Raw genomic sequence first — 13475 nt, 5'->3', positions numbered from 1 at the left:
GTATCCATGGGGAAGTCTGGAATCTTGTTTGTGATGCTGTACATCCCTGTCTCCCATTCCACATTCAGTAGACCCCTTGAGTTAAGAGAAATGGCAAGAAGTTTGCATGTTTTCACTCATTTGTTATATTATTCTAGGACACATAAAGGCATTATGGGAAGCAGAGCTCTATCACATGATAGCATTTTCATCCTTGAGACTGGGCAAGAGGCTGCAAGGCCAGTAAGAGTGTTTTCTCAAGAAAACATTTCTGATCGGATTAGAGCTTTACAGGTAATTTAGACAGTATAATTTTTTTTTCAAATGCACGAGATGGAATGTCTTTCCAGGCTTGATTTTTTTTATAGTATTTGTGGTTGAATGTTTGATTAGTAAGTAATGTCTGTCTGGAGTTTACATCAAATGTTGCATTTGTTAATTAGACAGCAGTATCCCATTTTGGTTCTACATAAATGATAGCTGAAAAATGGGTAGTTTATTTGGTTCCCTAAGAGAATGTGTAAAGTCAGATGTCTTGTGGCCTGGATCATTCAGTTGTGAAGTTAAAATAATGGTAACTCATTGACCCCAGCTAACAAAATGTCCTGGGGAAACCTCTATCACTATCACAAGCTAATGTATTTTATGCCATGCTGAAGCTGAAACTCCAGCCTACCATGAAATTGGGACCTCCACCTCCATTTGGACTTCATGCAAAGCGAACAGAGGATACCGGGACCAGTTCTGAAGATGATGGATTACCCAGGAGCCCTCCAGAAATGTCTTTGCTTCATGAAAGCCTAAGCTCAGGCATGAGAACAAAAGTAAGTAGTTCCAGTGTTGACAAAAATGAATGTTTAATAACTTGTTTTACCTATATGTGGATGGCAGAATAAAGTATTTGGTTTTACGTATCCCTATTTTACCTCTGAGCAATTCAGAAATGCTTTACTTGAATTGGGAAAACTCTCTCTGTAAACAGCTACTTAGAATCTGTGTTCCTATTAAAACATAAATATCACACCAGAAAATGCAGAACTAGAAAGAAGAGTATGTGATTGTGTGCATGAATGGGAATGCTGTGTTTTTTATAGACTACAAAGAACTGCCAGGCATAAAAAAACAAGGCTGAAAAATCTGTATTCCCCCTTGTGTGTGTTGATAAGGGAACTCTCTAATGTTCTTCTAGGTTGCCATTGGGAAAAGAAACATAAAATAATCCGATTTTTCTTAAAGATAGTTTTCTTAGACATTATTTCATTCTTTATCTGCATGTCTTACACTTTATGTTTGCAGCGTCCTTGCTAATCCTTAAGATTGTAGAGAAAAACAACTTACATTGTCAGTACTTTTGTGCACTTTGTGTAGATGGTTTCTGCAATTATATCCACCTTGTTTGTCATCTTTTACTGAATCTCTTCCTCATTCCATCCCACAGTTCTCTGACTCTCACAAGCATCTTAGCTCTTTGAGTTTAGCTGGAACAGGCAGTGAAGAAGAAGAACAGGTAACTTCTGCCAAATGTATTAAGGGACAAATAATTACTCATAGTTTTTAAAAGAAATACTAAAAAAATGTATTTTGTTGCCTGTCTACTGCAGAAAAAACAACTTTGCATGCATGTAATTGCTTGCCTGTCTGTTTGTTGTTTAAATGTGTCTGTCTAACATAACAAACTATGATTATTTATCAACGTAATTCTGATGAAAAGACATCCCATTATTATCCCATTGATAATAATTAATGTCTCTAGAAAAGCTCATATCCTTTAGCAAACTCTATAGACATGATTTAATCTCCAAGCACAATCAACCAGATTTAGACACTGAAGTAGCGTCCATTTTTTCCAAGATGGGAAATTGCAGTAAAGGCTGCTTGAGTTACATGCAGGATAAGCAAGAAAGTTTATTGAAGAGATGGGAACAACTCTAGATCCTCTGAAACATGCCCAGACCCTGCTTTAAGTACAAAGTTACCTCACACTGACACAGAAAGTGTTTGCCTGATGATAGTGGCTGACATTGCTGCTTAGTCTGAGTTCAGCCTTCAGTGGGATTGTGGCTGTGAATTTTGCTGAAGTGATGTTTTTCAGAGCTCAACTATAGGCACATGGATGGCTTTCTTCAATCAGAATCCAGCCATTTTGTCTGATTAAAGGGCTGTTTTGGAAAGCTCTGGAGAGTCCCTTTTAGCTGTCTGTAGCTGCAGTTATGGTTGAAACAACACAGGGGGTAGAGGGAAGAGCATTTTCTAGGAATAGGAGGAAGGGTGGAGGGAAATTGCAGAAATGAAATAGAGAAATTAGTCCTGAGCTGACCATTTCTTGGTAATTATGCAAAATGTATTTCAGGACCAGCTGCAGCAGGGCTCAGCAAAGATTTCTGGCCTTACTTCTTAGATTCCACATGAAGTTGTTTGAAAATACTGCTTATATGCAGTGCAATTTTATTAGTCTTAAAATAAAAACAACAGAACTCATGAAGGAAGTATTTCTTGAAAGCTGTTATGGGCTCATTGTAATTGTGCCCAGCCCAGACACATGTTTGCTAAAAGAGGATTTATGTCTCCCTGTTGTTGCATTAACATTACTTTCTGACTCACTTGCTGACTCCTGAGTCGTGGCAGTGACTACACAGCTGTTTAGCTTTTTCCACATGCCCCATCATTTAGCTCAGAGTTCTCTTCAACCCATGCCAGTCTGAGAGTGCAGCCAGAATGCAGTTCCATCTAAAGTCTTTCCTCCCAAGCCACAGGATCTACTACCTGGCATTTTGGAGAAGTTAGCCCTGCTTCTAGAAGTCAGAGGAGACCAGTTCACAGGGCTGAGGAATTTTGCACAACCCAGTCCTGAGGTTTTGGGCAACAGTGACACCTTGCTGTGTCTTGGCAGCTTTTCTGGATTGAAGAAAGGAATCATAACTTTCTTGTCTGGGCTTGGGGATGGGGTTTCCTCCTGGCCCCCTACCTTGTGCCACCCAGCACGACCAGCTGAAGGATGACTGAGCCATGTGCACATGAGATTTGGAGAAAGGGGTCTGCCAGCTCTTTCCTTCTCCAGCAAGCTTTGTCAAAGCCAAGCTTTGTGGGACAAACAACTTCTTCAGCTGGCTCAGAGCTAGCATTCACTTAGGCTGCTGAAATTTAAATAAGAAATCAGATTTTGGATTTTTCTGGTGTAATGGCCAACACTGAGCACTGCCAAGGAGAAGACATGCAAAGTTCTCGAGGAAAAGCAGGAGCCAGAAGAAAGGCAGGCAAATAATGACACGCTTTGAAAGAGAACATATGCTGTGTTTTTATCATGGAGCTGAAATGTCAATGTATTCACTGTTAGGTACTAATATATAATGCAGCCACCTATTGGTTGTTGTACATTAGTCATGTTTGACTACTAGACTGCAGATATTGTAGAGTTAAAATTAATGAGAGCATCCATTATTCAGCATGTCTGAGCTACCTTCTTTTTCTTAGGTAGAAACTATTATTAGAAAGTGTGGATCCAGCCTCTGCTAAAATCAATGGGAGTTTTCCCCTTGACCATTGAGCAAGCTGTAGCAGACCCTCACTACACTACAGAGTATCTTCGGGCTGAAGTGCATATTGCAGATTTCTACTTGCAGAAATTGCTGATGCTTTTTCCCTTCCAAAATAAAATGTACACCAACCTGACCTGCCTTTCTCCCATCCAACTTCCTTAGTAAAATACCACTTCCAGAAATAGAGAAAGAAGAAGAAAGAAGAATGCCCACAGAAGAAAGCATGACAAAGGAGGAAATCTCCAAAGAAATGAACCAGAATTTCAAGCTTACAAAGGGAGTGCTGTCATGAGTTGTCAGAGGTCATGTTAATGCTGTGACAGAGAGTTTGGAAATACCATTTTTCCTATTTACAAAACTGAATCTGAAAGGAAGGAGGAACCCTTTTTAGAGTTTATTTATTTTTAATAAATTTTCCAGTGTTCTTTTTGCATCATCCCTGGAACTAGGGTAGTTTTTGTTGAAGCTCACAGGCAAGCTGAAAGTATGACACCCCTTGCAGCATTCAGGAGCTGTTTCTAGATGGGTTATTTGCCTCTAGTAGAAATTGTCCATCACTTCCTTCCCCAGAATAGTCTACTATTGAAACTTTACATTTCCTGTAAATGCAGATATAAATACATGAGGTAAAAATGCAAGCTGACTTAACTGTCAATGCCACTAATTCTTCATTTTTTTTGTCTTTGGGGGAGGGTATTGTGGAGTTGGAAGAACCTGTTGACATTCAGGAAGCTAAAGATGCTCAGCACCAGACAACTGTGGATAGTAGCCTTGACAAAGATGCTGGAGGACAGACCCAGAAGGGAAAATGGCCCTTTTTGTTCTGTAACTGAGTACTCTTCATAAATCTGTCTTCTAAAACATGCTGTCCATGTATTTGTGTTCTTTAGATGGGATTTGCTCCTTCCTACTGGACAGTAGATCATAATAGTCAAGTAACTAAAAATGCAGAATTGCTAACACAAGTACATCACATGCAACATTAGGAAATGCAATGCATTTTAAAGAAATGTCAAAAAGAAAAAGAGAAAAACTTAAAATGGTAATAAATATGCCTACCTATTTGTAGAATTGCTATTTTTGTGTCTTTGTTTCTTTGTTTGATTCTCCATTTGGGGATAATTTTTTTTTCAGGTTACACTGAGTTCTTCTAGATCTCGCTCTACAGACGGTCAGCTATTCACTAGGCATGGAAGTACCAAAACTGGGTCTCCCCAGACATCTGACAGTACCATCTCCCCTACAGCCAATTTTGACATTCCACCTGAGCTTTCTGCTTTCTTGGATAATTCTGCTGCTAAACATAAGCTTTTAATAAAACCACGGAACCAGAGATCCAGTAGAATGAGAAAATTTTCTCAGGTACATGTGAAAATAAACTGTCTCACTTTTGACACAAACCCAGAAAGCTCTTACTGGACTTTTTAGTTCAAACTCAGATATGATAAATGAAAGTGCATACTATTTTAAAAAGGCTATTAAAAAGTGTATAATATTTTTTAAAAAATCTTTTTTTCTAAACCATCCTAAACACAATTTATCTGATCCCTTGTCATATTTTCTGAAGGACATAGCTTAGTTTTTCTTCTTTCTTTCTTTTCTTTCTCTCTTTTAGCACTAAAGCTTTAAACTTTTACTACAGAATTTATACTTTACTGTTCATGGGTTTTTTGCAATGTTTTAAATACAGTAAAACCATTAATTTGGCTTGCTTACTACCAGAAATATTTTTCCCTCTGTCTCAAAATATTACTAGCTGATATTCTGTATTTCTCCAAATCTGTGAGTGACCTTTCAGCTTGGTAGAACACTGCTGTGAGCAGCACAATGATAAGGCCAGTTATTTAGAAAAACACATAAAGCAATAATTCAGCGATCAATCCTTCTTTTCCATTCTAACATTGTTACTAAAATATGATTGCTTTGTCCAGACTGCCTATAACTGCCAGCTGACTGAGCCCTTCTGGATTCCCACAGAGAGTGTTCACATGTTTTGATAAAACAATTTTTAATATTTTCTTGCCCCAGTCTGCCTGCGCTCCTTGCTTCTGGCTAACTGATATTTTCTGCTTTTATGTTCTTGTGTATATGGATTGTGAATGCAGGTGGCATTGCAACTGGGGTTTTTTTGCAATTGCATTTGCAAAACAAGAAATTGTAAGCACCTTAAAATATCTTCAAAGTGCAGGTTTTGTGTTCTTAGAATTAGGGCCTAGATCCAAAGTATATATTTACCCAACCAACTATGGGGAAACAGTGAGCTAATACAGGCACCATATGAAAAGGCGTATTCAGCAGCTCAGTACTGTGCTTTCAAATAATCCTGTATACTTAGCCAGTCCTCACATCAAGTTTAATCACAAGACCTCACAGATAACTACTTATGAATTTATAAACTTTTATAAACTATATATTAATTATATAAACTTTTATATTATTTTAAATTATATTAATTTATAAACTTTTATCAAATAGTTTAACTCTTGAAAGAAAAAGAAAACTTTGACACAAAGGAAGCAAGGCTGTAATGCTGTATGACAGTGGGATTAGAAAAAAGACTTCCACATGGGGCAGATACTCAGCTGGAATAGGTTGCCATAACAGGATGGATTTATTAAGCTTTTGCTCTTGCTTCTATGTACCCTTTCCTCTTCAGAATCATGCTTAAGGAAGAGTGGGATGTTTTATTTTTAATGCTAGTATGAAGTAGCAAAATACAAAGAGACAGATTTTTCTCTTTCAAGTGTTGCTTTTTGCCCAAGAGCAGCACAACATAGGCAGTATGCTCTGGAGAATCAATTGCCAAGGACAGTCCAATAGCCATTGTTCTGATGGATTTCCCATCTACAAGGGCATGAAAGCACTAGTTGTGCAGAAGGAAATGTCACACATTGCTTTTATATTGGTTAAATACATTATTCCAGGATCTGCTTAATTAAAAAAGCATCCAGTCTGTAGGTCAAGGAAACTGCAAGCTCAGCACTGGAGGCAAGTATTGCCTTCCTCTCAAAGATCTCAGCTGTAAATGTAATGGTGAATAAGAAAAAAAGTGAAGCTGTACATGGTGATGGGGCTTTCTGGATTTCTTTTTTACAGAGGACCCAGTCTGAATCTCTGACTGATTTGAGCTGTACCCCAGAGGAAGAAGAAGAAGAGGATGATGCTGTTTTCAAACCCAACAATCAAGAACTGCCATGCAGCACAGCTGCAATGCAGGATGTGGCTTCCTGGCCAAAGCCCAGAATGCCTGAGGACCTCCCCCCTGCTTTGAGACCAGTGATGACTCAGTCTGTTTCCGAGTCTGCTGTCGGACAGGAAACCCTGCTACCAGAGAATAAGCCAGAGGACTGCCAACCAGCACTGGAAATTACATGTGAGGAGTCTGAGTCCTCACTGCCCTCAGAAGGCAAAGACTCTGTAACTTCTTCCTATTCCAGTTCAAACAGAGAAGTACAAAAGCAAGAAGATTCCTCAGAAACGCTTGTTCTGTTGTCTGGAGATGGATCAATCAATATCGTAAATCAAGAAAATAAGGAGCTTCCTACTGTGTTTCCATTAAATAAATTACCTTCTGAAGAAAACATTTCAATTAGTAAGAATAATATTGTTTGCTTGGGAAGCTCAGAAGAAAATAAACAGAAGGATGATCAGTTACCTGTGGAAATGCCCTGCAATAAAGGGGAAGACAAAGAGTTTACCCTATTATCAGAGTCCAGCAAGGATTTTTTCATGGGTCCTTCCCAGCCCACAGACTCATTCCATGTTTCACATCCTGCTTCCTCAATGCAGATGGGATCATCTACATTCTGCTCTCCAGAGAAGATAAAGACTGCACAGGAGGCAACTGCTTCTAATAAGGAGAACAGTCAGTCCCTGGTCCACAGGGAGGAACAGTTGGGGAAGAAAGCTGTAAAAGCAGTCAATGAACTCAATGCCTTCAAAAAGTTTTCTGTTTCCTCTGCATGGGAGAGACCAAGCATCAGAAGCCTGTATTTCCCAGAAAGATCAGAGTCGGAAAGCCCATTAAATACTGGATTCTTCCTGTCCAAAGCAAAGGTCTCCTCAAGAAATGAGAAGTGGCAAGATGACTTTCAGAAGGGATCAGATCTGGACGAGGAGAAAAGTAGCAGCAAAAAGGAGGCTTTGCTGACAGAGTCCCACTCTGAGAACACAGGCCAACCTACAGAAAGTTTGGCCAGTTATGTTTCCCCAGCTGTTGATCCAGTACCAATGCCAAGCAATTCTTCAGTGGTATCTCAGAATCAGCCAAGTTGTAAAGATAGAAGTCCTTTTCAAGTGAAACTTAGATCCACCTCACTGTCCTTGAAATATGAAGACAACTCACCACCAGAATCAAAAGGGATTAAAAGATACAGTGCAGAATTTAATTTAGAAAATGGGGCATTGTCTTCCTTTTTAAAAGGTGATAAGGCAGAGATCAGAAAAACAGCCAATACAAATACTGGTGATTCTTTAAAGGAGAAGATCAAACCCAAAGCAAAGTCATCTGAACAGCTTAGTTGCAAACCTCCATTGCCTAAAAAGCCAGTGTTGCAAAGCATAACCATTCCAAACATTACTGCAAGCAAGGAGAAGCAGGACAAAGCTACTGACTCTCCTGAATTCAGAAATGAAGACAGAGACTTGGAAAAACAGTCAACTGCTTGTAAAGTGCCTGGTAAGACTCCCAAGTTTATGAAGTTAACCTTCACTTGCAAAGAGTGACTATACCTGTGAGAGAGCATGAGGCAGCACTGTTATGTCTGCTGGGTGCGCATGAGCTGATGGCTCTACCTTCAGTGAAGTTGCTCCCTTATTTTCCCTTCAAAAAGACAGCAGGGAAGAAACAGCAGACAGAATAAGATATTTTTACCTCTGATTTTTGAATTTCAGAGTATTGTTTAAAGGATGTTCAAAGTGACACTCAAAAAATAAAGTACACTAGCATGTATTGGAAAACAGAAATAGCAAGCCACTAAGTGTCCCCATTTAGAGCTGCTTCATGGCAATTCAAAATCCAAAAGCACGTATTAAGTGTAGTGCCCTGTGTGTGACAAGTGACTCAGGCCTCTAGACCTTCTTTTTCACCATAGCATGGAAGCAGAAATGCAGTGAGGCCCTATCACTGCTTGCCATGGTAAACACACCACTTATTTATTGCCTTCTGTGAGGTTTTCTTATTCATTTATCTGTCTTTATCATTACTCATTCCTTGTTTAAAACAAAAATTAACAACCCTGAAGCATCCTGGAGTTCAAAGCCAGAAGAGACCATAAGAACATGTATATTGCAGATTGTTCTATTTTACCCTGTTGTCTGTATTATATAATTGGGTTAGAGATAAAAAAAAAAAAAAAATCAGACCTCTGGAGACTAATTATACACTGTGGACTAGAACAGAAAAGACTGTAAGTGGCACCACTGTCTGGGGTCTTTTCAATGACAATAAACAAGTTAGGTGAAGCCCACTCGAGCAGTTCTGGCAGGAGACCTCTGATCATCACTTCAGAGAACAGCTGAGAGGGGAAAAAATAAATCTTTAGGTCTTCTGATATGTGGAAGAAAAGTCTTCCCTGTCCTGGACCTGTATGGGCATGGGTTTGATGTTACGAATGTGAGAAGATGCTGGCCAAGTAAATAATAGGCTGTCTCTGTGCCATTGCAGAGCTTCCTGGTTGCTCTTCTCTGATGGGGGTCTGTCTCTGAGCTTTGGAATAGGGAAACACCAAAACAGAAGAAGATCTCAGGGCACAGGACGCCACTTGTCCTCTAGGGTGACAAAAGTCTCTCCCTGGCCCCAGAGGCAACTTACTGATGTCCTAAGTGACATCTGATTCCAGTTGTCTTCTGCTGCAGCATCATATACATTTTTGCAGGACTTTGGCCATGTTCATGTTCTCCCAGCCCTCATAAAGGAAGATTCATTAAGATCCACAGCTGGATGGGGTCCCCACAGCCTTCCAGCCAGAGCCTCCCCACACCCTGGGCAGGAGATAGATACATATGTAACCCAACACTCCTTTAAAGGCGTTTTCCTCTCTATGTTGCCCTTAGTTGATTATTTGTAGTAGCCCACATCTCTGATGGACTGAGATTTTGGGGAGGGTCATACTGGGACAAGAAAGGAGAAGACCTAGCATAGTAGGGTTGTTCTGGCAGGGTATGGAGGAAAGCAGTGGGAGTACCAGTGTTCCCTCACACAGCCCTTTATCACATCCCTTCTGCTGAGTCCCAAAGTGCCTGCAGATGGACTGGAATGTCTTCTTGCAGTGAAAGATAATGAGTGCTGGAGAAGGAAGAAGGGGAAGAAATGAAGCCAGGGGGCACATTTCTCCTTCAGGCTTCTCCTGTGGCTCCTCAGCCCTAGGATGAAGGAGACTCTACCCTGAGATGCAGGACTGCCCTCTGCAAAATAGGATCTGTAGGCTGTGCCTTGGTCTCCCTGATAGAGATGCATGCACCTGGAGTTTGGAACAGGGTTAATAAGTCCTGCTCTGCTCCCCTCTCCCTGTAAGTATTACACCAAATCTGTATGGTCTGAGGGGTTAAAATCATGGTTCAGATTGGTCTGTGATGGCAATTAGTTTTCTTCCTTTAGACACCTGACCAATCACCTCCTTGTGCCTAATTGCCACATCAGCCTGACCTGGCCACCTAAAGTCACAGGTGAATGAGGTGTGCCCACCTCCTCTGAGTGCCCTGGAACCACACCAGCTTTATTGTGAAAAGTTGCACAGGACCCCAAAAATCATGTCCCTCTGTGAGGCATAGGAGAGTCATGGGATGCAGTGAGGACTTGGCAGGGCAATAGACCTGCCCAAACATAATTTTAAGCTCTTTGAAAAGTTTCCCTCAGTTCAGTGAGTCAGGACTATGTCTTTTCAACTGCAAATAGGAGAAATCTGGCAAACACAATCAACATGGCCCCACATGTGTCTTATCAGGTATCTCTGGCTTACGGATCTGCTTGGATGCTTCTTTTTTTTTTTTACTTTATTCTCCTAGCCCTTGAGTTCATCAACCTTTTCAAAGAGCTGTGGTCAACATCAGGACATGATGTGTATTTATGCTGTCAGGGAGTTTCTTCCCACTGCATGTTAGGAAATCTGTGTGCTGAACAAGAAGACAAACTGTGAAATGGTGATACAAGGGGATTCAGTTCCATTCTCATGCACATACATTTCAAAACAGTCAGTTTGCTGTGTCATTGAGGACAGCAGGAGCAATGTGGTTCATTCAGTTCACATTTTTGCTTTTCAGCACTCTTGGTACCAAAGGAACGGGAGAGCTGATGGGATGCTGGCTTATCACTCCTGCTCCCCAGAGCTTTCTGGGGAACTAATGAGGGATTGCTTTCCCTCCCTCAGGCTATAAGGGAGGCCTTTAATGCCTGTGTGAAATTAGTCACCCCAGGAGGAGTAATTTTTAAGTTTCTGGAGCTAAAGGCACAAGTCCTTGCAAGCTTTAAAAGGTTAAGATGCATTGTTTGGAGTTGATACACTTTGCTATAAATCCTATAAAGGGCAGAAACAATTACCATCTGTTAACAGGTTATTACAACAGCAAAACAAGTAAGCAATACTTGTCTGAATCTGCATATTAGGATAAACAAAAATCAGTGGCTGAGGAGCTGTAGTGGGTAGACATCCTCTGAAAAGAGCAAAAGTGCTCAAGGAAGAACGATGGATGTTATGGTGAATGAAATTGGTGTGTATTGTCTGGTAAATACAGGCTCTGGAATGACAAGAGAAGTGTTTTTCTCTACATCAAAAAGACATTGCTTTAATGCTGTCCAGGCCATGGCTGAAAAACAAGCTGTCTGTTTTTTTTCCCCCAAAAAAGAAGTTGCTTTCTCAGTTGTGTCAGTCTATTTTGCAACATGGCTGTTTTCCAGCAGTGAAATAGACTTTGATGCAAACAGCAGTTTCTTGTGTAAAAAAGACTCTTCTGGCATTGGTGGTATAGATCTAGTCAAAAGTCAAATACCTCTCAGAGCAGCTTAGGGAAGAAAGAAGTGTCAGAAATACTTAACCAAATCTTTAGAATAGTTTTACCTGAAATTAAGGAATTGAGTGTGCATGCTGACATGAATGCATGTAGTAGTTTAATAAACAAAGGGAAATATGTACTCAGGACTCTAAATGCTATATGCATTTGTAAAGCCCTTCTTAAAATAACTGGAGTTTTATAAACAAGTGAAGATACAACAGTGTGGAATTAAATATGCATGCATAAGCAGTGTTATAAAACAATGACACTTACATACAGAGGGTGTTATCTCCCTGTGTAAAGCTGTTTGGATTAGTTTAGAGTATGTTTGCTTTTAAAACACTCAGGGAATCCATAAGCTAGCTTTGCTTGGTGTTAGTGGTTTGACTTTCAAAAGACTCTAAATTCTGGCTCTGACCTTTCACCTGCACACATGTGCAGCAAGAATAACCACTCTTTGCAGTCCTTGCAGGCATAAGATATTCTTTTCCAAGTATATGACTTCCATGTCATAAAGAACTTCTGCTACAATTTGTGTGCACAGAGGCTTTTAGATGTAAAGAGAACAGGTATCATATTTAAAGAAATCTGAGGCCATCTCTAAAACATACAAAGTTAATCCCTAAATCTCAGGGTAATGGTTAAATACGTCTTTGTGGTATTTATCTGTATAAGCAGCACACACAGAGAGGTACATTTGAATACATGAAGTATATCTGTCTGTCAATAGACAGAAGTAGGTATGTCTTTTTCTTTCAGTTCCTCTGTGTGTGTATAAACCTATGCACAATAACAAGTCAATCATATCTCCTTTTGTACATTAAGATTAATGTATTATCTTCATCTTATTGTTCATACAACCAGTCTGACACACATTACAGGATAATATCCAAATATCACTGAGAAGTGATATTTCCACAATATTTAGGCAGAAGAAATTTCATCTGTAAGATCAGAGCTTTAGTCTGAGGGGAAAAAAAGGAAGTTGTTTTAGGAAGATACTAGGAGAAACAGACACCTACATGAAATGGTGTTGCAGCAGGGGAGTTTCCCCTCTCTAGAGGACCAGTGAGGCAGCCAGCCTGATGCTTTCAGACTCAGTGGAGGAAAGCTCAGGGGATTCTGATCTGCCAGAGGGAATTGAGAAGGTGGCTATGATTCACTTGGCTTCAGAGCTGTCCTCAGTGGTTGGTCTGGAAGCTGTGGAAGTGGTGAAGAATGCAGCAAGAACAGCTGACCTTGTGACTGTCCCATGTGTGTTTGTTGGCTGTGGAGAGGACATGAAGGGAAGGCTTCAGCAGCCTCTGGGTGTGGTTTCAAGTGGCAGCAGAAGATCTCAGGAGCTTACATTAATTGCTGGCTTTTACACATGGTGACATTATGCATGGACTGGCTTGACAAGTTCTGACCTGGTATCTTTCCATTGTTGGTGGCTTCCAAGGGGAAGAAGGGGCTCCTCTCTTTCAAAAAAGCCTGAGGCCAAGCCAACTCCAAGGAAACCAGGGAAAGATGCAATCACGAGGTTAAAGCTGTGAATGAATGAGAGACAAATTGCTGCCAGCAATATTCTTTATTAGCTTATGAAGTTATTAAGGAATGAGTTGAATAGCACATTGTTTAAAATAACATGTTGTAATATGAAATGAAGAATATTATTTAGATTTTGGTTTTGTTCTGAAAATCTCTCAAGTGCTACATGGAAAGAAGAAGCTCAGCCCTGCTTCAACAAAGGAGAAATGGAACACAGGGCATTTGTGAAGGCTGTGATCTGCCAAAACTGACTAAGCTTTGGATGGAGGATACCACTGCTTGCATTTTGTACTTCTTTGTTATCTCCCCAAGAGTGGCATTTACCAGCTGGGAGTTTCTGTGTCAGTTATTGTGCATGTGACATGCAGCGGAAGCAGGAATTAAAATTGTCCTTTTGAGTACTTTTGGTTCCACTCTGGCTACCCAGTTCCTTAAATGCTG

General features: G+C 40.3%; 1 protein-coding gene across 4 annotated transcripts in view; it reads left to right on the top strand.

Moving 5' to 3' along the window:
• The window catches only part of CRACDL (CRACD like), a 41168-nt gene that overhangs the window by 20036 nt on the left and 7657 nt on the right, over positions 1 to 13475 (top strand). For 3 of the 4 annotated variants that reach the window (XM_021546620.3, XM_021546617.3, XM_077781535.1), the window contains 5 exons: positions 138 to 273; positions 639 to 803; positions 1418 to 1486; positions 4650 to 4877; positions 6612 to 8193. In XM_021546620.3, the coding sequence (XP_021402295.1) occupies positions 138 to 273; positions 639 to 803; positions 1418 to 1486; positions 4650 to 4877; positions 6612 to 8193 (2180 nt within the window). The remainder of the gene's footprint in view (positions 1 to 137; positions 274 to 638; positions 804 to 1417; positions 1487 to 4649; positions 4878 to 6611; positions 8194 to 13475) is intronic. The other variant, XM_031504052.2, reaches the window with a different exon arrangement.

This window comes from Lonchura striata, chromosome 2, assembly GCF_046129695.1.
Source record: "Lonchura striata isolate bLonStr1 chromosome 2, bLonStr1.mat, whole genome shotgun sequence".
Lineage (NCBI taxonomy): Eukaryota > Metazoa > Chordata > Aves > Passeriformes > Estrildidae > Lonchura > Lonchura striata.
The sequence above is the reverse complement of the archived record's forward strand: the minus strand, read 5'-3'. Positions and strand labels throughout refer to the sequence as shown.